Below are 22,929 nucleotides of genomic sequence, written 5' to 3'. Positions count from 1 at the left end.
TGACGCGATGAACCAATCAGACTAACGATCCAACGTGCGAATTGCGATCTTGAGGGAATCGCAAAAAAAAAAGAAAAAAAAAAGAGGTTGTCTACTCGAGAGCCGCAGGACCTGTTGCGGTCTACGTGCAGCCGTTTCACAAACGCCCTCTCGGCTCAGTGGCATAGACACAGCGCAGGTTAAATCGTCTCAGCCCGTGAGGTGTGTAATAGATTACCCCCTCTCTGTCTTGCTCATGAATTGTTAATTCTGAAGCGTGGCGCTGTTTGTTAATGGAGATTTTAGCGGAGCGCGCGTCACCGGGCGTCGAAACGATGGCGGGACTTGACGCGGTCGAGTTCGCAGACCCCCGGTTTCCTTCGTCTTCCCCCGACACGTTCACGAACGAGCCGTTGACTTTTACGAGCGTGGAGCCGTTCGACTGTGTCCAAAAAAAAACCCCTTTAAAATGTCTCTGGTAAACGCCCACCGACCGCTTGCGTTTAGGAACCCTTGGTTTACTCCGAGCGAGTCCTCCAGTGAGTGTTGCTGAGGACCGTTAACGGATTACATGCATAACACATCACCGATAAAGGAGGTGCAATGATACGTTTGACACTACCCTCACCTGTACGATGCGGCCAGATTTTAAGACTCTGAACTAGATTTTAAGACTCAGGACTGGATGAGCATTGCGTCCCAGGTGCCGTTTGGGTGGAAGGACCGGCGATGGAGCAGCTTGCCTATAGAGTGGGCCAGAGAGATGGGACAGGGGCCTTGGGGGGGGGGTCTGTGTGTGTGTTGGTGCATGTTTGTGTATTTGCACACCAGTGAGTTTTTTTGTTTTGTTTTTCTGAGTGCGTGTGCGCGAGTGTGAGTGCGCAGGTTTGTTTGTGTGTATCCATGCGGTTGAGTTCCGTTCTGCGCGTGTGCCTTTGGACTGAGGCGGACTCGCTTTCACGTCTTCCCAGCGTCGTTGTCCGCGCCCGAAAGAGGCCTCCGTTGCCAGGCAGCGCCGGGCGCGCCCCCCTTCCCCTCAGTCGGCGGGGGCCTCGCTCCCGTCGAGAAGCGGCACTCCTCGGCCGCTAATGGAGTCGTTTAAGGGGCGAATTGAAAAGGGGGCGAGAGACGCTCGCCCGGGGAGAACGGGCCGTAAATGAAATGAGGTTTGCGTAAAAGCTGGGAATACGAGGGCACTTATGTGCAAATCAGAAGCGAAAGTGAAACGGCACGGGGCTCGTACGGCAGATTTACAATCCCCCCCCCCCCTCCCCCCCCCTCCACTGCTCCACGGGGAAGAGAGGTTAACCTAATAAGGAGCGGATGAAAGCGCGCACCTGGTCTGTTTAAAGAAGGGGGTCAGTGAGCGAGCAGGACGATGTGGTGTTGCCACCTGCTGTGTGTATGTGTGTGTGTGTACGCCTATGTACTTACTGCTTATGTTGTGTGTGAGCCCATGTGCGTGTTAATGTAAACACATTCCACTTTGAGTGTGTGTGTGTGAATATTAGCGTGCGTATGTGTGTAAGTGAGTGTGTGTGCATGCGTGTGTGTGGCAGTGTAGTATAATGGGTAAGGAGCTGGTCTTGTAACCTGAAGGTCCCAGGTTCAAATCCCATGTTGGACACTGTCGTTGTACCCTTGAGCGAGTACCCCAGAGGTAGAAAGTTTTCAGTCATTTGAGAGACTGACTTTGTGGAATTGACAAGATTCCAAAGTAATTTAATCTGCAGTTTTTGAAAACGAAGGCAACTAGTGACACCACATTTGTCTCCCCGTGAAATATATTCATTGCGCTTGGTGCACTGAAATAATTTAAGGTGTGTGAAATTGTTTGGGTTGTAGGAATGGGGTCTACTTCTGTTGCTCTGTGAGAAGCCCTAACCCTCCCTCTCTCCCTCCCTCCCTCCCTGCAGACATGGCGAGGTGGCTCCCCGCTGCCCTGCTGCTGACGTGCTTGTGCGCCAGTCGCTGCCACGTGGAACCCCCACCGGAGTTCACGTCCGACACCCACATAAGCAACGCCGTGCGGGACCCCCGGACGGGCCGCGTCTACCTGGGCGCCGTCGACGCCGTCTACCAGCTGGACGCCGAGCTCCAGCCGCAGCGGAAGGCGGAGACAGGCCCGCGGCCGGACAGCCCCGGCTGCACCCCGCCCATCTCCCTGAACTGCGCAGACCCCAAGCTGACACACAACGTCAACAAGCTGCTGCTGGTCCACGAGTCCAACGGCTCGCTGGTGGTCTGCGGGACCCTCTTCAAGGGCCTCTGCTCCCTGCTCAACCTCAGCAACGTGGCGGAGCAGGTCTACTACAACGACGGCAAGGGCGAGAAGACCTACGTGGCCAGCACCGAGGCCGCCGTGTCGGTGGTGGGCGTCATGTCCAACGTCACCAAGGAGGGCGAGGACTTGCCCGTGTTCCTGGTGGGGAAGGGCTACGGCGGCCCGGACATCAACAGGCTGATCAGCACCCGCATCCTGCAGGACTACCGCGAGTGGGTGGTGTTCGAGAACATCGTGGAGGCGCCCGCCCTGCAGGCCATGCCCAAGTACCTGCACAACTTCCGGCACGCCTTCGCGGATGGCGGCTACATCTACTTCCTGCTCTCCCGCACCACGGGCGGCACCGACAACAAGAACTTCACCTTCGTGGCGCGCCTGTGCGAGAGCGACGCGAAGTACTACTCCTACACAGAGCTGCAGCTGGACTGCGGCCCCGGCAACGCCTACAGCAAGGTGCGCGCGGCCTACGTGGCGACGCCCGGCGCGGAGCTGGCCCGCCAGCTCTCCCTGGAGCACGGCCCGGTGACGCCCGACGACAAGGTCCTGTTCGCCGTCTTCGGCGGCGACGAGGACGGCGCCGGCTCGGCCCTCTGCATGTACCCCCTGAAGGCCGTCAATAAGTATGTGCGGAACATCATCCACGCCTGCTACGAAAACAAAGGGATGATCGGCTCCGACGTGGCCGTCTACCCGCCTTACATCAGCCCCCGCACGGACATCTGCACGACATCTAATGTAAGTTAGACCCGCGAGCGCTCGCGCTGGCCTGGCATGTGTAAAGCAACGATTCTAAGCAACGTATCTAAGCAACAGAAAAAAGAAGGGCACACTAGCAAGTGTTAGCTAGTGTGCTAGCTGGATTGTTCCTTACTGTATTGGATTGTATTTTGTGTCGTATCATAGAAGAATTTGTGATATTGCCAAACGTTGAACCGTTGCCTCGTCGGCCTGTTATCCTCCGTAGTTGGTTTGTGCTTTAAAATGGTTATTTTGGCGAGGTTATGACTTTGGAAAACAGGAGGCTTGTTTGCCTTTGCCCGTGAAAGAGGGATGCTTTGCTGTTATTTAGGCATCATTTAACGGTAACTCAATCTGATAAAACCTGAAGTCAGTTTACTGGTTACTCATTCCCTTTAATGCTATCGGTAACAAATTGAGCTTGAGCATTAAAGACTTGGTGGCTCTTTCATACTTGTACTATGAAACGTACTGTGAACATAAATGTAAGCATTAGTATTCAAATACACACATACTGTTGCCTAGGTAGTCGTAAAACATACGTTTTTGAGCAAAGAAGCGGCATCAAATGATTTTTTTCTCAGTTTATGTTCTGTTCATTTGCAAGATGCATTGGATGCATGCATCAGCATAAATCCATTGTTAAGTGTCTTGGTTGGCATATTTATTGTTCATAAAGTTGATGAGGAAGGAAGATTTTCTTCCTGTGTAGCACATTAACATGTTATGACAGTGTCCCTGTATACCATGTTAGCATGTTGCGCACAAGGTTTCTGAGGTTAATGAGTGTCCCTCTGTTGCACGTTAGCATGTTGCGCACAAGGTTTCTGATGTAATGACTGACTGTGTCCCTGTGTAGCACGGTAGCATGTTTTACCTCTCTCTGGTTTTTGCCTCTCAGCCCGGCCTGGCTGACGACTTCCCGTGCGGCGCAGACTTCCTGACGTCCCCGCTGGCCGGCACGAAGATATCAGCCTTGCGCGCCACGGCCGTGCACGAGAAGAAGGTCCAGCTGACCGCCGTGGCCATCGCAGTGGAGGAGGAGCACACCGTGGCCTTCCTGGGCACCAGCAAAGGAGAGGTGTACAGGGTGAGAGGAGGGGGTACAGGGTGAGAGGAGAGGGTATGGCATGGGGGGTACAGGTGAGAGGAGGGTGTGCAGGGGTTACAACACAGCAGAGAGGGGGGGTACAGGGTGAGAGGAGGGTATGGCATGGCGGGGGTACAGGTGAGGGGAGTGTGTACAACACAGCAGAGAGAGAGGGGGGTACAGGGTGAGAGGAGGGGGTATAGCATGGCAGAGAGAGGGGGATACAGGGTGAAAGGAGAAGTCGAAGGAGAATGAAACAGGAAGTTTTTTTTTCAATTTTAGTTTTAAAAACTTTGTGAAAACTTAAAATGGATTTGTTTCAAAGGAAGCCACTTAAAGCTTTAGAACTGACATCTACATATTTCCTCCCAAAGGCTGTCTGAACTCCCGATGCGTTTCTGCTCGTGATGAACAGCTGGTGCATGCCTCCCCCTCTTCTCCTCGTTGATGCTTTTTTGTCTCTCCCCTCTAGGTGCATTTATCCAGCCCCCCTGTCGAGTATGGCCCGGATCTCGGAGACAGCTCCGGCAGCAAAGTGAACAAAGACCTCTTCTTTGACACGAGCAGCGACCATCTTTACATCACCACCGAGAAGAAGGTGCAGTTCCGCTCTGCACGTCCAGTAAACGCAATGAATTTAATAGTGTAATGGCACATTGACTGTAACATGGCACAGGGTGTGTAACAGCACAGTGAGTGTAACATGGCACAGTGTGTGTAACATGGAACAGCGAGTGTAACATGGCACAGTGAGTGTAACATGGTGCAGAGTGTAACATGGCACAGTGTGTGTAACAGCACAGTGAGTGTAACATGGTGCAGAGTGTAACATGGCACAGTGTGTGTAACATGGTGCAGAGTGTAACATGGCACAGTTACTATAATGGTCGTGCCTCTGTGTTGGTGGCAGATCAGCAAAGTGGCGGTGCAGGCGTGTGGCCAGCAGACCTCCTGCGAGGCTTGCATAGGTCAGAAGGACCCATACTGCGGCTGGTGCGTGCTGGAGGGCAGGTGAGCACAGCCGACCTGCCTGGGGGGGGGGGGGGGGGTCAGGAACCACCGACCAGGAGACACGAGGAAACCAAACCGATGGCTGATGGGTAAAAGCAGTACCTGATGGGTCAAAGCAGTGGTTCATGGGTAAAAGCAGAGGCTGTCGGGTAAAAGCAGCAGCTGTTGGGTAAAAACAGTGGCTGATGGGTATTCTGATGGGTACCCCCCCCCCCCACAGATGCAGCCGGAAGCGGGACTGCAAGGGGGCGGCGGTGCAGAATGGCTGGCTGTGGAGCCCGGGGGGGCACTGCGTGAAGATCGAATCCTTCAGCCCCCCCAGCATCAGTTGCAGGAAGACCCAGCAGGTAGGTGTCCCCCCCCCGCCCCCCCACGGCACACTCATTTAACCTTGAGCTTGCTCCTAAAGCAGGAACACTTACACTCCCCAGCCTTTCGATTCACCCCGGCCAGTCCTAATTAATCAAGCGCCTACCCTGAGCTCCGCTCGCGACTACTGAGTCGACACGTCACTCCTCCATGTTAATTGCATCAATCTGGAGCTGACCTGAGAACGTTACTCGCAGCCCCGTGGCCGTTTACAGGCCTCCCGGCTGACCTAAAACGTTCTCCCGATGTCGCTGCCACGTTGCGGCAATGTTACAGCACCGACGGAACATTCCGAGTGTTTTTTTTTTTTTTTTTTTTTGTTTCCGGCTGGGCTGTGAAAGCAGGAAAACGAGCAGGCGGTTTTTCCTCTGTGTGAGCAGGTGGAGATCAGCATCCCTTCCCTCCCCAGCGTCCCGGAGCCCGACAAGCTGCACTGTCGGTTCGGCTCTTTCTTCACCAGCAACGGGCTGATGGAGGGGTCAAAGGTCGTCTGCGCTCTGCCCGATCCAAGCCAGCTCCCACCCACCCCCGGCAAACAAGGTGAACTTCGTTTTTTTGTTTTTTGCCAAGCTCACACACATTCCCATAGCCAATCACAGATCTTACATGTGATCAGCCCACAAAAAAAAAAAAAAACACTTTGCGTTGGTTTGCAAGATGAGGTTCAGCACAAGTGTTGATTGAATCCAGGTGAGCTAACCGGCGCTAATTTAACACGGGTAGGGTAGGTCAGGTGGAGTCTGGATATCCGCCACCCCCCCGCGCCTTCTTGGGCGCGTTGTGACCCGTCCCCCCTGGTTTCTGGCCCATAGATTTCGTGGCGGTCCCAGTGACCATCACAGTGAACCAGTCAGTGGAGGTGGCCGCCGGGGAGTTCAAGTTCTACAACTGCAGCGCCACGGCCAGGAGGGCGGAGAACATTCCGTGAGTAGAGCCTCCGTGGGAACGACCGGCGTCCCAACACACGCCCAAGAAAACAAACGCGGGAAACGAAAACAAAAAACGAACACAAACAACCTCGCCTCTTAGCTCCAGCTTCTGTAATTGAATGTGCCTTGCTTTGTGGAGCCGTGATTTTTTTAACCAAACAGGAAATTGCTTGACTCTTCTGTTCATTAATCAGGAGAGGAAAGGTGGTTGTTTTTCTTGTTTTTACTCTTTAAGAGTTGGTGGAAGGAGCTGATGAATGGGTAATGTTCATCAGAAGCGACGGGGAGATATTTCATTCTGAAAATATGCACACATCCTGTTAGGGCGCTGCTGTAGTGCAGTGGTTCTCCAAACTCGGTCCTGATGGCCCCCTGTGTATGCTGGTCCTGAGGGCATTCAAAAAAGAAAAAAAAATTACACACAGTTCAAAATACTGTGTGGCAAATACCCTGAATCCCCTGGGGCCTCATTGGCTGGTTTGTTTGTGTTGGCCTCCTCATTGGCCAGTTTGTTGGTGCCAGCCTCCTCATTGGCCGATTTGCTTGTGTCCTCAGGTGCACGTCCTGCGTGTCCAGTGAGTGGGGCTGTCAATGGGACACACTGACCCACACCTGCACCGACGGCGACCTTTCAGCAGGGGGCGCTCACATCATCGAACACCAGCAGGTAAACCAACCTCACCATTTGGTACGCCCCTCCCCCGTTTTAAAAACAGAGGATCTCACCCCCCTGCCTCCCCCCACAGGCCCAGAGCTGTCCGCGTTTCGAGAACCCGGACCCCAGCCTCATTCCCGTGGGTTTCAAAACACCCATCCACTTCACAGGAGTGAACCTGGAGGTGAGAGACGTCACCGTTTGCGGTCGTTTTTGGAGAGAGCACGCGCGTTTTTGCCACCGATTTAAACCGTGCTCTCCTCCGCCCCTCCCTGTCCAGAATAAAGCGCTGGTGATCGGCACGGACCTGATGAAGCACGAGGAGGAAGTCATCGTGCTGGAGGCGGGCTCTCAGTTCAAGTTCGACGGGTACGAGGTCAGTATCGCGCCTCGGTTCTCTTTCCCGCGCGGAGGGCACCCGGGTCAGTGCCCCCACCCACAACCCCTCCTTCTCCAAAAACCAAGCGGGAAACCCTCTCGAACTCCACCGGGCCGTTTTGACCCAAGCTTGCCCTACCTGGGCTGTCCGGTAGTGCTGAGGGTGATTTAAAGCCCCCTTTTTGCCAGAAGGCCCGGGCTGCATTCAGGTTCTCTCTCTCCTGTTCTCCTACCCAGTTCGACTACGACAAAGCCCAGACGGTGGACGTGCTGTTCTACGTGAAGGACCGGGACACGGATAAGAAGATCGACAGCATGCTGAACGGTAAGGTCCGAACCCACCCGTGGGAAGTCACGGCTGTCCAAAAGAGGGGCGAGAGGTCGAAATGTTCAAGGTTTTTTTGTTTTTTTTTGCCTACTTCCCATTTGCTGTTTGCCCTGCAGAACACCCACCTCATGTCTGTTGTTTGTCCAGAGATGCTCACTTCCTGTCCACTGTGTGTGCGCTGCCAGCACGCCCACTTACTGTCCACTGTACGTACTGATCCGCACCCCCCCCCCCCTCCCCAGTCACCCTGTATAACTGCTCCCGGGACCGGGAGGACTGCAGCCTGTGTAAGAACGCCGAGCCGGAGTACGGGTGCGTGTGGTGCGCCGGAACCAGGACCTGCGTCTACAGCCAACTCTGCGCGGAGGAGGCCCCGGTGTGCCCTGACCCAACCATCGCCGAGGTGAGTCTCTTAGCCGTATATCACCCAGGTGAGTCTGTTAGCCGTAAATTACCCAGATGAGTCTGTTAGCTGTACATTACCCAGATGAGTCTGTTAGCCCTACCATCACCCAGGTGAGTCTGTTAGCCTTACCATCACCCAGGTGAAACTGTTAGCCCTGCATCACCCAGGTGAGTCTGTTAGCCTTACCATCACCCAGGTGAAACTGTTAGCCCTGCATCACCCAGGTTAGTCTGTTAGCCTTACCATCACCCAGGTGAATGTTAAGCCTTACCATCACCCAGGTAAATCTGTTAGCCCTACATTACCCAGGTGAGTCTGTTAATCGTACATCACCCAGGTGAGTCTGTTAGCCGTACGTCACCCAGGTGAGTCTGTCAGTCCTACATCATGGAAGTCTACTCCCGTCAAGTCAACTGGCAAATTCAGCAAACTCTCAGAGATTCAGCTCGATCCCATAGACTTCCAATTACCAGATGTACCAGTTTGAATTAATCCAGACGATGAATTATCCTAGCAAAATGAATTGTACTGTTGCTAAACAAATTGCTCTGTCGTAAACCTGCTCCAAACATCACGTCCCCCAGGTCATCCCCAGCTACGGCCCTCTGAAAGGGGGCATTCTAGTGACCATCAAAGGGTCTAACCTGGGCATCAAAAAGGAAGATATCAAGAGCATCACCGTGGCCGGGGTGCCCTGCTCTCACCAGCTGGACAGATACTCCGTCTCCACCAGGTACCGCCACGGTTAGCTCTCCTGTGATCACAGATTAAAGAGCAGCTATAGCACAGTTAGTACTGATCTGTGCCCTGTCTCTAAAGATCAGGTACAGCACAGTTAGCGCTAGTTTGTGAGCTCACTCTAAAGATCAGGTACAGCTGTCTTTCATTTTGTTCTTCACGCTCTGTCTCTCTCTCTTTCTCTCTCTTTCTCCCCCCCTCCCCAGTGTGGTGTGTGAAGTGGGCCCGGTGGACACCCCCGACACCGTCACAGGGGAGGTGAAGGTGGAGGTGGAGGGGGGGAAGACTGGGACGTCTACGGTCCAATTCACCTACAGGGTAAAGAGACTGTCTCACTTGCAAAACAAAAAAACAAGATTACAAATGGAAGCATTTGCTCCGCTCTGAACATGTACTTGCATTGTTTATAGTTTCACCCTGCAATTCATGTCAAGTCTTGTGGATGGTTTGCATTAAATGTATAGTGGTGCTGTGGGGATCCGTTATTGGGAATTAAAGGTGTAGCGTGTAAGTTTGTTGTTAGAACACTTTTGTTCATATTTGGTGAAATTTCCTTCACGTCCTGACAGATATCAATACATTTAAAGGATAAAATCCAGTCTCTCTGACTGCCCCAGGCTCTGAAATCAGCCACTCCAAATTTCACCATGCCTGAATCTTAACGACCAATCAGGACAGCTCTCTGCCCTGCCTCCGGTTTTGCGTTCACAGCACTGCCAGAGAAAACAGGGTGAGCGGGGCTACACAGATAACATCACATTGGCTGAAAAAGCCAAACATACAAAAAGCTGTGTGTTTTTTGGTCCCCACGGACCAGAACTGACTTTACCCAGAGATGGCGGTTGTATGTGATTGGTCAAGTCAGAATGAGAACCAGTTTTATGATGTCATCTGCCCAGGACCCCAAGCCTGAAGCGGTTCATCCGACAAAAGGTCCGAAAGACGGCGGGACAGTGATCACCATTTCAGGCACCGACCTAGACACAGCCGCCAAGGAGGACCTCCGCATCACTGTGGGGGAAGTGGTCTGCTCTGTGTGAGTATGACAATGTAACCTATGGGGGCCGGACTAGGCAGTTAAAGTAGGTCTGTACTCCTGTAGGACTTATCTGTGAGCAACACACGAAAGACTAGGTCCAACACAGGTAGCGCACAGGAAAGACCAGGTACAGCACAGATAGCGCACAGTATAGACCAGGTACAGCACAGATAGCATACAGTATAGACCAGGTACAGCACAGTTACCGCTCAGTAAAGACCAGGTACAGCACAGATAGCATACAGTATAGACCAGGTACAGCACAGTTACCGCTCAGTAAAGACCAGGTACAGGACAGTTAGCACTTGTCTGGGAGCAGGGATCTGAAACTCCTATCGTGTTGGTTTTGGCAGTGTTCTTTCAATGGGCAGCCAATGTTCTCCATTAGCACAGCTAATCTACATTAGCACTTTAGCGATGTTGCCTCTATGCTCGCTAGTCTGGGACTGTTGTTAACCAGGCTTGGTGCTACAGTTCATACAAGCCAGGTGCATTTATGTTTTCCCTGTGGTGCAAGTTACTCCGGATTAGAACGTCTGCTCATGTTGCGTTGGTCCTGGAACTTTGGCGCCTTTAGCCAATCAATCGCTGAGACTCACCAGAGATCTGAAAACACTATGGGCTTTCAGGACTGGAGTCTGACATCCCTGTTATAGAGGAAGCTTTCCATTACCAGCTCATCTGCATCTGTTTCTCTGGGAGGGAGAGGCGGCTTCAGATCCTAATTAGGGACGTGTCATATGGGAATTCTGGGCCAATATCAATAACCACTCAGTCTACGCCCCCACCTGGTTCACATTAAAGCACCGACGCAATCTAAAGCTAGGATTCCGTATTCTTGGAAGAAGCAGGTCAGCGTAGACGTCAAACCACTTAGGAAGGATGATCGTTAACAAATTGCATTTGTTTAACAAAAATGATTTCAATTTGCTGATTAAGCAGAGACCAGGAGTCTAGAGCGCATACCTAGCTCCTGTAAATTAGGTTTAGAGACTAGAATTAAATAAGTCAGCGTGTACTCTTCCAAAAATAAATGTTTCTGTTCCATCTAAAGTTAACTTTAGCTTTTTTTTAAATAAAGTTTGATATGTAGTGAACACAAGTCACAATGCAAATGTAAAATAAAAATAGGTTACAGACAGCCTTGGGGCTGTACTCTCAAGAAAAGAGTTTACTTATTTCGGAATCAGAGTTTCCTGTCTCCATTGCTAAGAGAGCGCGGTGCTCACCAGCTGTGAAAACTGAAATAAAACGAGGGGGCTTGAACCCCTGAACGGGCACAAGACCGTACGTGCATCTGCCCGAGTTAGGTGAGCAACCGAGCCAGACATGACTAATGGCACTCCGAGACCATCGAGCGCTAAGTGCACCATCGCTGAAGCTCTAAATGAAGCCCAACTTACGCCGGCCAGGAGCCATAAAACAACTCACAGATCTCAGCAGCCGGCGTCCATATAAAACCATAATGCCTGCTGTAACAATCCTGAAGGAGGACAGGCGGGTGATTTGTGGGAACGTCAGGGCAGTGCCGAGCTTCCCGTCCACGGAAATCCCTCCTAACCCCCCCCCCCCCCCCTCCCCGTCGGTGCACTGCAACACAGGGCGGCAGCACAGTGTAACGGTCTGGGCCTGTAACTCAAGGGTTGCAGGTTTGTATCCAAGCTGGGGCACTGTGTTTGTACTTAACCTGAATTGCTTGAGTGAAAACGCTGTGCTGTATAATGGATTGCATGTACTGTGTAAAGGGGTTGTTCTAGCCCTGTGGCCTTTTCTAAATTCTAATTCAGCGTTCTAGAATTCCACTGCTTTCAGTTACCAGCAACGACTGTGACATCAGCATTAGAATGTTCAGTTAAGAACATTCTAATCCCGCATTTGTGACCTCACGCCTTAAAGGGGTTAAGCGCTCCTTCGCCTTTGCAGGGAGTCGTTCGGGAGTGACATCACGTGCAGGGTGGGCAAATACATGGATTCGACGGTGCCCTCCGGCCTGCTGACCGTTACGGCAAAGTACGGAAAGAATACCAGCGTGAAGGTCCCCGAGGCCTTCCAGTTCTACCCGAACCCCAAAGTGGTGGGCCATCATCCCACGAGCAGCTTCGTATGGTCAGTCAATGCTTTATACTCGCACCTTACCCGTCTTCCTTTGCCGAGCTTGTTTAAGACTCAACATCTTTACAAAAATAAGAGCCCGTCAAAAAAAATGGTGCCCGTCAAACGTATTTAACTTGAAGTTGGATACAAGCCTTTGAGCTGATGGCTCATCCTGTTAAGGCACCGTTCCGGTGCATGGACGGGCCCCAAGGTCTCATATCCAATCCAGATACCAGATAAAGTACTTTTTTTTTTTTTTGCTGTGAAAAAGTTTGGGAACCCCTGAGGGTTAGTCCAAGTTTTCACACATCCGCAGACTTTAAATGTCATCGCGTCTTCTGTTAAATCCAAACAAAATATCTGACCATTTTAGAGTCGGAATCCAACTCTAAGCCCTGCTGGATTATTGTGACAAGATCTGGAGAAAGCTCTCAGTAGGATTATTTTATTACTGTTATCTTGGATTAATATCTGATGTTTTACGTCTACAGTGTGTGAAGATATGGGCCACCCTAAAGGAGATGCAAAGTTTTTCCTCTTTAATGATGTCGTCTTTCTGCTCGCAGCGGGGGAAGAACGATCGTGGTGACCGGAACGGGGTTCGACCTCATCCAGAGGGCGTCCATGGTGGTCCGTCACTCAGCCGACGAGTGCTCGAGTCCGCCTAACCCAACCAAGGTTGGTGACCGCATGCCGCACCCACACCCGTCTTGGGGTACGCCAGTTTCCGGGTGTTTTACAAGTTGCCGTCAACTCGTCCACGTTTGACCGTGGCATTAGATTTATGTTTCAGGCAGATACCCTGAGACATCAAAGACAAGCAAATTTACACAAACTAAAGAGCAATGATCTTTAATGAAACTGCAATTCTGTCTGTGATCGATACCCTAACTCAGGGGCGTCGAGTCAAGTCCTGGGGGGGGGGGGGGGGGGGCACAGTGTCTGCAGGTATTTGTGGGCTTCCTGTCAGTCAACAGCCAATTAAAACCATGAGAAAAGACATGTGGAGCCAATCAATGACTTGAAATGAATCGCTGGTGCAGAAAAGTGCCAAAGACCAGTAGGCACTGCAGCCCTCCAGGACTGGAGCCTGACCCCTGTAGCCCTACGGTAGGGCAACCCAAACCTGTGCCTGTAGAGTTTCCATTTCAACCCTAATTTGGCACACCTGATTCTACTAATTAGCCGCTTGGCGAGATTTTTAGCTGTTGAATGAGGTGTGCTTTGTTAGGGTTGGAGTGAAAGCCTACAGGATGGTAGATCTCCAGGAACAGGGTTGGGCAACCCCGGTCTAAGACATGTCAAACCAGTAAATGTAGACCAACCACCAGGGGTGGCTAACCTTGGGCCTGGGGAGCCGCAGGGTCTGTTGGTTTTTGTTTTCACCTTAAATACAGCAATGATTTAGACTAAAGAAACCAGTTGAAGCAGTACAACTATGTAGTCCACTGCTTTGACTGATAAATTAATTGCCAAGAAAAAACAAAAACCAGCAGGCCTGGGCTGGCCCCCTCCTGACCGCGGGCTGTGTACGAGGCGAGAGATTAACGTGGACGCTTTCCTGACCCAGACTCCCCAGGAGTTTGTGGAGGAGGCCCTGAGAAAAAACAACACGGCGCTGTACTTCCACTCGCCGGCGGTGGACTCCGCCAAGTGCCTGAGGGCCTACGTGGCCCTGGACAACGTGCAGGCCCCCCTGGAGTCCTTCAGCTACCACCCCAACCCCCATTTCGACGACATCACCAAGAGGGTCATCACGGAGAACAGCATCATCTCAGTCACTGTGAGCACGTCGCGCCTCCTAAACACCACCACCCTCCCCCCCGGGTGTCACATCCATTACCAAAATGGGCACGTCCCCACTACGCCAGCACTGTCTGTGTCGCACTGACGATGGTGTGCATCTCTATATTGCCCCCACGCAGATAATGCACTGGTAATCCTGTCTGGCCATTAAACATAAATAATTTACCAGATTAATAAACCACTTATTCAGTACAGTGTCATTGTGGTTAGTGGATTCACATCGCAACCCAGTGATATCTGTGAAAGATGGCGATTTGGTTATGATAACCACGGTAACCGCCCGGTCGTCCTGCCGTTCCCACCCCAGGGCCGGGGTTTCACGGACGCCATGACCCGCGAGGAGGCGCAGGCGTTCGTGGGAGACGCGCTGTGCCCGGTGACCTCCCTGCAGAAAGACCGGCTGTTCCTGGACCCGCCCCCCACGCCGCCCAAAGCCAAATCCAACCGGCCCAAGAGGGACACCAGCGAGGAGCTGGAGCTGATGGTGAGAGACCCATCTGTAGGAGAGCCAGAGCACAGTCAGGCCTCTATAACAACTATAACAATATCAATGTCCATAACACTAAATAATAATAATAATAATATCTATAACAACAATAATAACAATAACAGTATCAACAATGGCAATAACAGTAATAAAAATATCTATAACAGTAATAATAACCATAACTATCAACAACAGCAATAACAATATCAACAATAGCAGTAACAGTAATAATAATATCCATAACAGTAATTACTAAAAAATATCAACAATAGCAATGACAATAACTGTAATAATATCAATAATAACAGTGACAATAATAACAATAACATAACAGTAATAATAATATCAATATCAGGAATAATAGCAATAAAATAATTATAATACTACTTCATTTACTTAAAAAATAATCATATTTTTGAAAGCTCTTTATTTTGGAGATAGAGTAATGAACTCTAAATGATAAATGCCTTCCCCCCCCCCCCCTCCCTTCTCTCAATTCCAGATTAAGTTTGGGAAGGGAGAGTGGGTGGTGGGCTCGGTCGAGTACGAGAAGAAGTACGAGGCGCCCCTGGCCATCATCATCCCCGCCATCATCATCCCCATGGTGCTGATCATCGCCGTGTCCATCTACTGCTACAGGTGAAAGGACTGCGTTTCCCAGCATGCAGTTCTCCTCAGCGGGGAGCTCCCCTGCAACACCAGCTCACCAGCAGCCATGTTGTGCGTTTTGCCCCCACGCAGGAGGAAGAGCCAGCAGGCGGAGAGGGAGTACGAGAAGGTGAAGAACCAGCTGGAGAACCTGGAGGAGAGCGTGCGTGACCGCTGCAAGAAGGAGTTCACAGGTCCGCCTCCACGGACGCGTCACACCGTCCCTATTCAGCACTTAACATGGCCGCCAGCCAGTCAATGATGTTGGTTACCCAACAGCACACACGCTAAAGTGTACACTATCACTCAAGTGGTCAAGTGGGTAGTTCCCTTCCTGGAGGCCTGGTCTGTTTGGTTTAATTGAGTAATTAGGGTGGCACGGCGGCACAGTGGGTAGCACGGTTGCCTCAAAGCGAGAAGACTCTCCCCGTGTTTGCGTGGGTGCTTCAGTTTCCTCCCTCAGTCCTAAGACAGGCCAGTTAGGTTAATTGTAGAGTCTAAATTGCCCTTGGGTATGAGTGTGTGAGTGTGTGTGCCCTGTGATGGACTGGCGACCTGTCCAGGCTGTATTCCTGCCTCTCATCCAAAGCATGCTGGGATAGGCTCCAGCACCATCTGCGGAATAAGTGGATTAAAAAATGGATTGATAATTGACCAATTAGCTCTTTACACTAAGCTGGTTCACCAACAGACCACAGTATATTTCATACTGGAGCACAAGAAAAAGGCTTGTAGGCTTATGTGTACATTTAGTAAGTGTCAGATCATATAAATAATAACTAAAAAAAAAAATCCATAAGTCTATTGCCCACTCCTTGCCCCACTGCTGGCATGGCTGGTGGAAATGAGATTGTTAACCCTTTCAGATCTGATGATTGAGATGGAGGACCACACCAGCGACCTGAGCGAGGCCCGGATCCCCTTCCTGGACTTCAAGACCTACACGGACCGGGTCTTCTTCCTGCCGTCCAAGGACGGCGCCAACGACGTAATGATCACGGGCAAGGTGGACATCCCCGAGGCCCGGCGGGCCACGGTGACCCAGGCCCTCAACCAGTTCTCCAACCTCCTCAACAGCAAGACCTTCCTCATCAACGTAGGCCCCGCCTCTCTCTCTAAACTCGCACCCGCCCACTCGCTCGCTCCTCTCCACGGAGGTGGGCTGTCTTAATCGTAATGGCTGTGGAGTTAATATTAGGGTTATGCTTAGGCTAATGCCCTGTTATTCAAATCACGGCCTCGAGGTCCAAGAACTGCTGGTTTTCCACCCTCCCTTTACCTGGGGAGTCAGGTGCGAAGACAGTCTGTCCAATCAGTAGCACTAATTGTTAAGTTAATGACCTGGGGGAAAAGAAAACCAAGGCCGGACTTGGATCCGAGGTCTAGATCTGAGTATCCACATGCTAACGAGACACACCTCTTCCTTTGCCCATTAAAGAGGGCTACTGATGCTGACCGTGTAGATTAATATTTGTTTTACAAACCTGTGATTTAAAGGCAGTGAGGTTAACATTCACATTGCAAACCAATGATTTAAGGCCCAGTCGTATAATGGTCTTATGGCAAACCAATGATTTAAGGCCAGTCATATAACATTGTTACCGCAAGCCAATGATTTAAGGCCAGTAGGCTAATATTCACATTGTGCACCAATTGTTTATAAGCAATAAAGATGATGTTCACGTTTTGAAAGCCTGTGTTTAAAAAACAAAAAACGAACGAGCTGAAAGCAGTCGTTTGCTTTGACCGTACTTTTTACCGAGCGGAGCGGTCGTTTTGAGTGACGCCTGTCGTCCGTGCGCTCAGTTTATCCGCACCCTGGAGGGGCGCCCGGACTTCAACGCCCGGGAGAAGGTGTACTTCGCCTCCCTGCTGACGGTGGCCCTGCACGGGAAGCTGGAGTACTACACCGACATCATGAGGACCCTGCTGCTGGAGCTGATGGACCAGTACGTCCACAGCAAGAACCCCAAGCTCATGCTCCGCAGGTCAGTCACAGCGAGAACCCCAAACTCACGTCACACAAGAACCCCAAACTCATGCTCTGCAGGTCAGTCACAGCGAGAACCCCAAACTCACGTCACACAAGAACCCCAAACTCATGCTCCACAGGTCAGTCACAGCGAGAACCCCAAACTCATGCTCCGCAGGTCGGTCACAGCTAGAACCCCAAAGTCACATCACATTAAGAACCTGAAACGCACAAGTCACGCAAGAACGCTCAAATGAGTGCTCTCTGCTACGAATGGCAGTTGATTCAGTTCTTTCTGCTACATTTGGCAGTTGATTCAGTTCTTTCTGCTGCGATTGGCAGTTGATTCAGTGTTCTCTGCTGCGATTGGCGGTTGGTGGTGACAGGCTGTGCTCCTTTGCCCCCTCCTCTTGGCTGTAGGTCAGAGACAGTGGTGGAGAGGATGCTGTGCAACTGGATGTCCATCTGTCTCTACCAGTTCCTGAAGGTACCGTAACGCTAGCTTTCTCTTGCAGTTTGGTCCCTGTTCCTCTGGAGACTTGTTCTTCAGCAAGCCTTTTCTGTGCGGTAGAGTTTCTTTTCCTTTTTAGGACGTATCTTGTGTTCTTTCAGCAGCTTTAAAAAAAAAAAAAAAATCAGAGCCCAGCGAACATTGAAGGTAATCTGTTTTGATGTCATTTGGAGAGTGGTGGCAGTTTATCGATTTTGCAATGAGAACCCTATAAAAGACTGGTGAAAAATGTTACACCATGTTACATATGACATGGCTTTTACGGAAAACCGTAAATCTAAATTTTATGGTCAACCTCTGGAGTGATTCGATGAAGTACCTCTGTGATTTGAGGCCATGCCATTTTGAGAAAACAGTGGCTGTGAGTGAGCTTTGTGACTGAGGCTGTGCTGTTCTGGTATAACCGAGTGACTGTCAGCGAGTTTTGCAGTACAACTGAGTGTCTGTGAGTGAGCTCTGTGATATAGCCTGTGCTGTTGCGATATAGCTGAGTGACTGAGTGAGCTCTGTGATATAGCCTGTGCTGTAGCGATATGACTGGGTGACTGTGAGTGAGCTCTGTGATATAGCCTGTGCTGTTGCGATATGACTGGGTGACTGTGAGTGAGCTCTGTGATATAGCCTGTGCTATTGCGATATAACTGGGTGACTGTGAGCGAGCTCTGTGATATAGCCTGTGCTGTTGCGATATGACTGGGTGACTGTGAGTGAGCTCTGTGATATAGCCTGTGCTGTTGCGATATGAGTTGGTGACTGTGAGTGAGCTGTGACAGGCTGTGCTGTGTGCACTGTAGGACTCTGCCGGGGAGCCCCTGTACAAGCTGTTCAAGGCCATTAAGCACCAGGTGGAGAAGGGCCCCGTGGACGCGGTGGTGAAGAAGGCCAAGTACACCCTGAACGACACGGGCCTGCTGGGGGACGACGTGGAGTACTGCACGCTGGTACGCCCTGGGACCTGGGCCATCCACACTCACACCCTAACCTTACACTTCTGAACTACATGCAGATCACACTGCGTTAACCACATCCCATGAGAGGTCCATGTTTTTTGTCATAATGAAGCCAAAAGATTCAAAGGTTTGGTGAAAGCTTTGAATCTTTTTTTTTTTTTTTTCGGAGGTTACACATCCAAAACTTATTCGTTGTGCTGAAAGGATGACCTGACCAAAGGTTAGGGCCCATTTCCATGAAGTATGTGAGTAGGAGACTCGGAGCACAGATCTAGGCTCAGGGTTCCAAGGCCCATGTCATGACCTCATGCGTTACGCACTAAAAGGCCAAACTGATCCCAGATCAGGGCCTGTATTCATTAAGCATCCGAGACAATCTAGAGTCAGGTTTCCCAGGTCCAATATCCTTACTCGTTTTGAGCTAAAAGGCAAAAGAGATGATTTCCAAATATGGGCCCAGGTTTACCTCTCTGTCACACACACACACATTTTCCGTGAGCAATGAAACTCCACATGAACGGCCACACACATGTTCCCAACACGCAGCCGTCGCCGTCGGCGCTCGCTCTCAAACCGGCATCCTTCGTTTCTCAGCCGAAGGCGCCACACTGATGTGACCAAGGCGAGGAATTCCTGACGTGCAATAAATATCGTTTTCAAAATTTTAAAGATAACAACTTGACTAATAGGGCCATAAGACGTTGCAAAGTAACCGAAAACGTGTTTTTTTTTTTTTTTTCTCTCCCTCGCGCAGCTGTTATATTACTCGCGTGGCGACTGCGTGATGTGACTTCAGCCTCGCGCTGAGCAGCGCTGCAGCGGCCGTGTCATCGCCTTGATGAGAAATTAGTTTCAGATTTCAGAAACAGGAATTCACGCGAAAGGCAATTTATTCATTTATGCACGCAGCGGTTGGGTTTTGATTTGATTGATGTCTTTCTCCAAAGCGACAACTTGCTCGCCTGAGCTTGAAAGTTCATAATTTGAGTACTGAGTAATCTTTTAAGAATAGTTGAAAATTGGAAAATTACGATTAACACTGACATTAACTTTACATTAATTCACATTAACAATTGCTTTGGTTGACAAGTCCTTTTTCCCCATTGCTTTTGCAAAGCACAGAAGGGTTTGAGGTACATTAAGACTATCTAATACTTTGCATAATGGTGGTAATAAACTGTGAAATAAATTTTTTTTTCATGCATTTTAATGAATCGATTTTCCGTGTTTTTTCGACTTTTGCTGCATGAGATTTTAACTAATCCATTTAACTATGCATTGATTAATGTCATTACTGTTGGTAATGCTGTGTTAATAGATTTGTTAGTGTTAATGGATTTGGTTAGTTTGATGAATGCACTGAGAATTGCACTGTGTACATTTTGTCTATCGTCAGTTGTGAAATGAAGGCAGTTTGAGCAGAGTGGCTAAAAATTTGTGCCACCGCAAAATGGAGGTCAGATAAGCCCTGTTAGGGCGGAGGGGAATTGGCCTGACCGGGTGACATCGGAGCTCCAGGTTGACCGGCGTTGTGGTCATCCCAGTCTGTGCAGGTCCTGGTGCAGGCGGAAGGGCCGGACGTCACCTTGGTGAAGGTGCTGAACTGCGACACCATCTCCCAGGTGAAGGAGAAGATCATCGAGCAGGTGTACAGGAACTTGTCCTACTCCCAAAGACCCAAGGCCGACGGTGTCACTCTAGGTGAGGGGGCGGGGCCAATCCCAGCCTCAGCCCACGTGCCGGAAACCGCTTCACTTTTCTTCCATTATTTTCCCTTTCAGGTGTGACATTACAAATACATGATTAGAATGTTCCTGGCTGAACATTCTATTGCTGATGTAACAGTCGCTACTGGTAATTGGAAGCAGCAGAGTTCTAGAACACTTACTGAGAAACATTACAAAAAACCTACCCTTCAGAGGGTTACATTATTTGCTTAAAAAGAACAGAGGTCCACATCCATGGCGTGAAATGTTTGAGGGTGTTGCAGCGTGCGCAGCATTCAGGGCATTGATAAACGCATGCGAATGGTGGTTTGAGTGTCACAGCCTCTCCTGCACTCCCTGCCTCCTCCACAGAGTGGCGCCCCGGCTCCACGGGGCAGATCCTGTCAGACCTGGACGTGACATCACAGAAAGAGGGCAGGTGGAAGCGGATGAACACCTTGGCGCACTATAACGTGAGTGTCCAATCTCGGGCTGCGTTTGGACCGTCGTGATTATCTGACACATTTGAACCAATCTTGAAACAACTTTTTTCATCCTTTGTAAAGCAAAAAACACGTGGAAATAGGGTTTTCAGATGCAAGTTAACCACATTAGTACGTTTTGATTCTCTTGAAGTTACCCCATGTGTGCAAACAGATCAGATGTGTTTTTTTCTACATCATACGCCACATATCCTGCATACATACCTTGCTCACAGAGTTTTGAAGAGCGGTGTCTCCAAATAAGCAGGGCCACACACAAGTAACAAGAGACAATGTGTGAACGGTTAGACAAAAGTAGACCAAGTTTGAGCAAAACGGGGCCCGATGTGCAACAGTCTAAATCAGGGGGGTCGAACCCCAGTCCTGGAGGCCGCGGTGTCTGCTGGTATTTGCGGTTTTCTTTCGATCAACAACTAATCAAAGCCTTTAGCCAGTCAGTGACTCAAATTAATCATTGGTGCTGTAATTCATCAAAACCCAGCAGACGCTGCGGCCTTCCAAGACTGGAGCTTGACCCCCCCCTGCTCTAAATGTAGCCTCCGAGACTGGTGTCGCGTCTTTCCGTGTGCTCTACTGTGCACATTCTCCGTTTGGGTCAAGCGCCGCGTGTTGCCTTGCAGGTGCGAGACAACGCTACCTTGGTCCTGTCCCGGGTGCCGCACCCCCCGCAGTCTGTCAACCAGCACCAGGACAGCCACGAAGAGAGTGAGTGACATTCCTCGGTCCTCTAGCATGTATCCCATCAGGCACTGGGCAAAACAGGGCAGCTACAAGCAGCAGCAGTCATTGGCTGATTCTGGAATGGTCCACTAGTTCCCTGTATCGTGCGCTAACTCAGTGTTTGCCATTTTCTAGAACGCTCCTTTGAGAAACGGCCCTTGTCTTGATCCGTGTCATCATCTTATAGTCTCTCATTATCAAACAAAGCTTTTAATTTGGTTAAACTTACCACGCTGCTTTGAAGTTGAAATTTATTTATCTGGACGTAACGTGAATTATTTGCCATCGATGATACAGCTATGGTCTACATCTATTTCGTGTGACACACTGCAGTGAAAGTTGCCGGTTTGTTAAATAATGATTTACTCCGTAATCACACACTTCCCGCTTCCAGAAAACGCCCTGCTGGACGAGGACAAGGTGTTCCACCTGGTCCGCACAGCAGAGGAGCTGGACGAGATCAAGTCCAAGAGGGGCAGCGTGAAGGACAAGTCCATGACCAAAGCCATCACCGAGATTTACCTGACCCGGCTGCTCTCCGTCAAGGTAGGCGAGCCACGCTCACGCGTGTTCTCGGTTCGGCACGCTTAATCTTCTAAAACAAAGCTACCTCTGCTGTGGCTTTAAGGCACGGTGGGCACCAGTGTCAACTGTGTCTCATCGACGGTCTTGCAAACCAATAGCGGAGGTGGCAGCATCTGCCACTGGTGGAAAAATATGACTTGGCATTCCAAATTAGGAGAAAAAGATCCTGCAAGGTGTTGGGGGTTCCACTGTGGCATGACAAAATTCCTAAATTAGCTCTCTGATTGTTTAGCCAATCTCCTTTTTTCCACCTGAACTGATCGGTAGGCTTCCGGCTCATAACAGCTCACCCAGGTGGGTGAGCACTTTACGTTATTATTATGTCTAAAACTCATCTGAAACCCCCTCCAGAAAATTAGCGTGGTGAAAGCTGATGAGAGATGATTGGCTCTAGACTTTGAAGGAACCAATCATTCATTCTCTGATGAGTTTTACGCTCGTTCGGAATTGACTATTAAAACAAGAAAAAGTACTTGCATTTCAAAACGTATCGATATGTGGCACCGCATTCCTTTTTCAAGCGGCATTTTTTCAGAGAACAAAGAATTGCCTTGAATCCTTATCAGCATGACCAGACTGAATATAACTGATGGTGGATGTTCATATGTGAGTCTGTTTAAAATGAGCTAGTCAATCTTCAAGTCTCAGGGGGGCAATAGTCTTGGAAGCTACTTTTATATCTGAGGACAGACAGCATTACCAGAAATCTCAGTTTGTTGTTTCTCTAACTCTACAGTCATATGTCTGTATTGAAAATGAAGACTAAGTCCTTTTTGTGGTCTTATCCAATCTAAGCCGCTTGTAAATCTCAAAATGTGTGCCCTCATCAGGATGTGTAGCTTTGTTCAGTGTGCTTGCATCCTGTAATGGTGGGTTCACATGAGTGTTAGAGCAGATAGAGGGGGGTCTGTGAGGGCCTTCCAGATGCAAAAAGGAAAGGTATGTGTGTGTCTGTGTGCGTCTGTGTGTGCATGCGTGCACATTCGCGGTTGTGTATGGGGGT

The 22,929-nt window shown here is 50.1% G+C and overlaps 1 protein-coding gene across 2 annotated transcripts in view; it reads left to right on the top strand.

Annotated features, from left to right (window-relative positions):
- The window catches only part of LOC135246066 (plexin-B2-like), a 66,780-nt gene that overhangs the window by 36,478 nt on the left and 7,373 nt on the right, over positions 1-22,929 (top strand). The window contains exons 2-30 of one of the 2 annotated variants that reach the window (XM_064319567.1): positions 1,896-2,998; positions 3,903-4,091; positions 4,564-4,689; positions 5,002-5,102; positions 5,323-5,449; positions 5,852-6,011; positions 6,284-6,395; positions 6,956-7,067; positions 7,147-7,239; positions 7,336-7,431; positions 7,671-7,758; positions 8,004-8,164; positions 8,752-8,900; positions 9,112-9,223; positions 9,805-9,941; positions 11,868-12,050; positions 12,605-12,716; positions 13,609-13,821; positions 14,152-14,328; positions 14,834-14,970; positions 15,073-15,173; positions 15,846-16,075; positions 16,786-16,967; positions 17,372-17,438; positions 18,257-18,403; positions 19,957-20,113; positions 20,491-20,591; positions 21,242-21,326; positions 21,736-21,887. In XM_064319567.1, coding sequence (XP_064175637.1) covers positions 1,898-2,998; positions 3,903-4,091; positions 4,564-4,689; positions 5,002-5,102; positions 5,323-5,449; positions 5,852-6,011; positions 6,284-6,395; positions 6,956-7,067; positions 7,147-7,239; positions 7,336-7,431; positions 7,671-7,758; positions 8,004-8,164; positions 8,752-8,900; positions 9,112-9,223; positions 9,805-9,941; positions 11,868-12,050; positions 12,605-12,716; positions 13,609-13,821; positions 14,152-14,328; positions 14,834-14,970; positions 15,073-15,173; positions 15,846-16,075; positions 16,786-16,967; positions 17,372-17,438; positions 18,257-18,403; positions 19,957-20,113; positions 20,491-20,591; positions 21,242-21,326; positions 21,736-21,887 — 4,908 coding nt within the window. In that variant the 5' untranslated portion in view covers positions 1,896-1,897. Of the gene's footprint in view, positions 1-1,895; positions 2,999-3,902; positions 4,092-4,563; positions 4,690-5,001; positions 5,103-5,322; positions 5,450-5,851; positions 6,012-6,283; positions 6,396-6,955; positions 7,068-7,146; positions 7,249-7,335; positions 7,432-7,670; positions 7,759-8,003; positions 8,165-8,751; positions 8,901-9,111; positions 9,224-9,804; positions 9,942-11,867; positions 12,051-12,604; positions 12,717-13,608; positions 13,822-14,151; positions 14,329-14,833; positions 14,971-15,072; positions 15,174-15,845; positions 16,076-16,785; positions 16,968-17,371; positions 17,439-18,256; positions 18,404-19,956; positions 20,114-20,490; positions 20,592-21,241; positions 21,327-21,735; positions 21,888-22,929 lie in introns of both variants that reach the window. The other variant, XM_064319566.1, reaches the window with a different exon arrangement.

Source organism: Anguilla rostrata, chromosome 19, assembly GCF_018555375.3.
Source record: "Anguilla rostrata isolate EN2019 chromosome 19, ASM1855537v3, whole genome shotgun sequence".
NCBI classification, from domain to species: Eukaryota; Metazoa; Chordata; class Actinopteri; order Anguilliformes; family Anguillidae; genus Anguilla; species Anguilla rostrata.
Note: the sequence above shows the minus strand (reverse complement) of the source record. Positions and strands in the feature narration are given on the sequence as shown.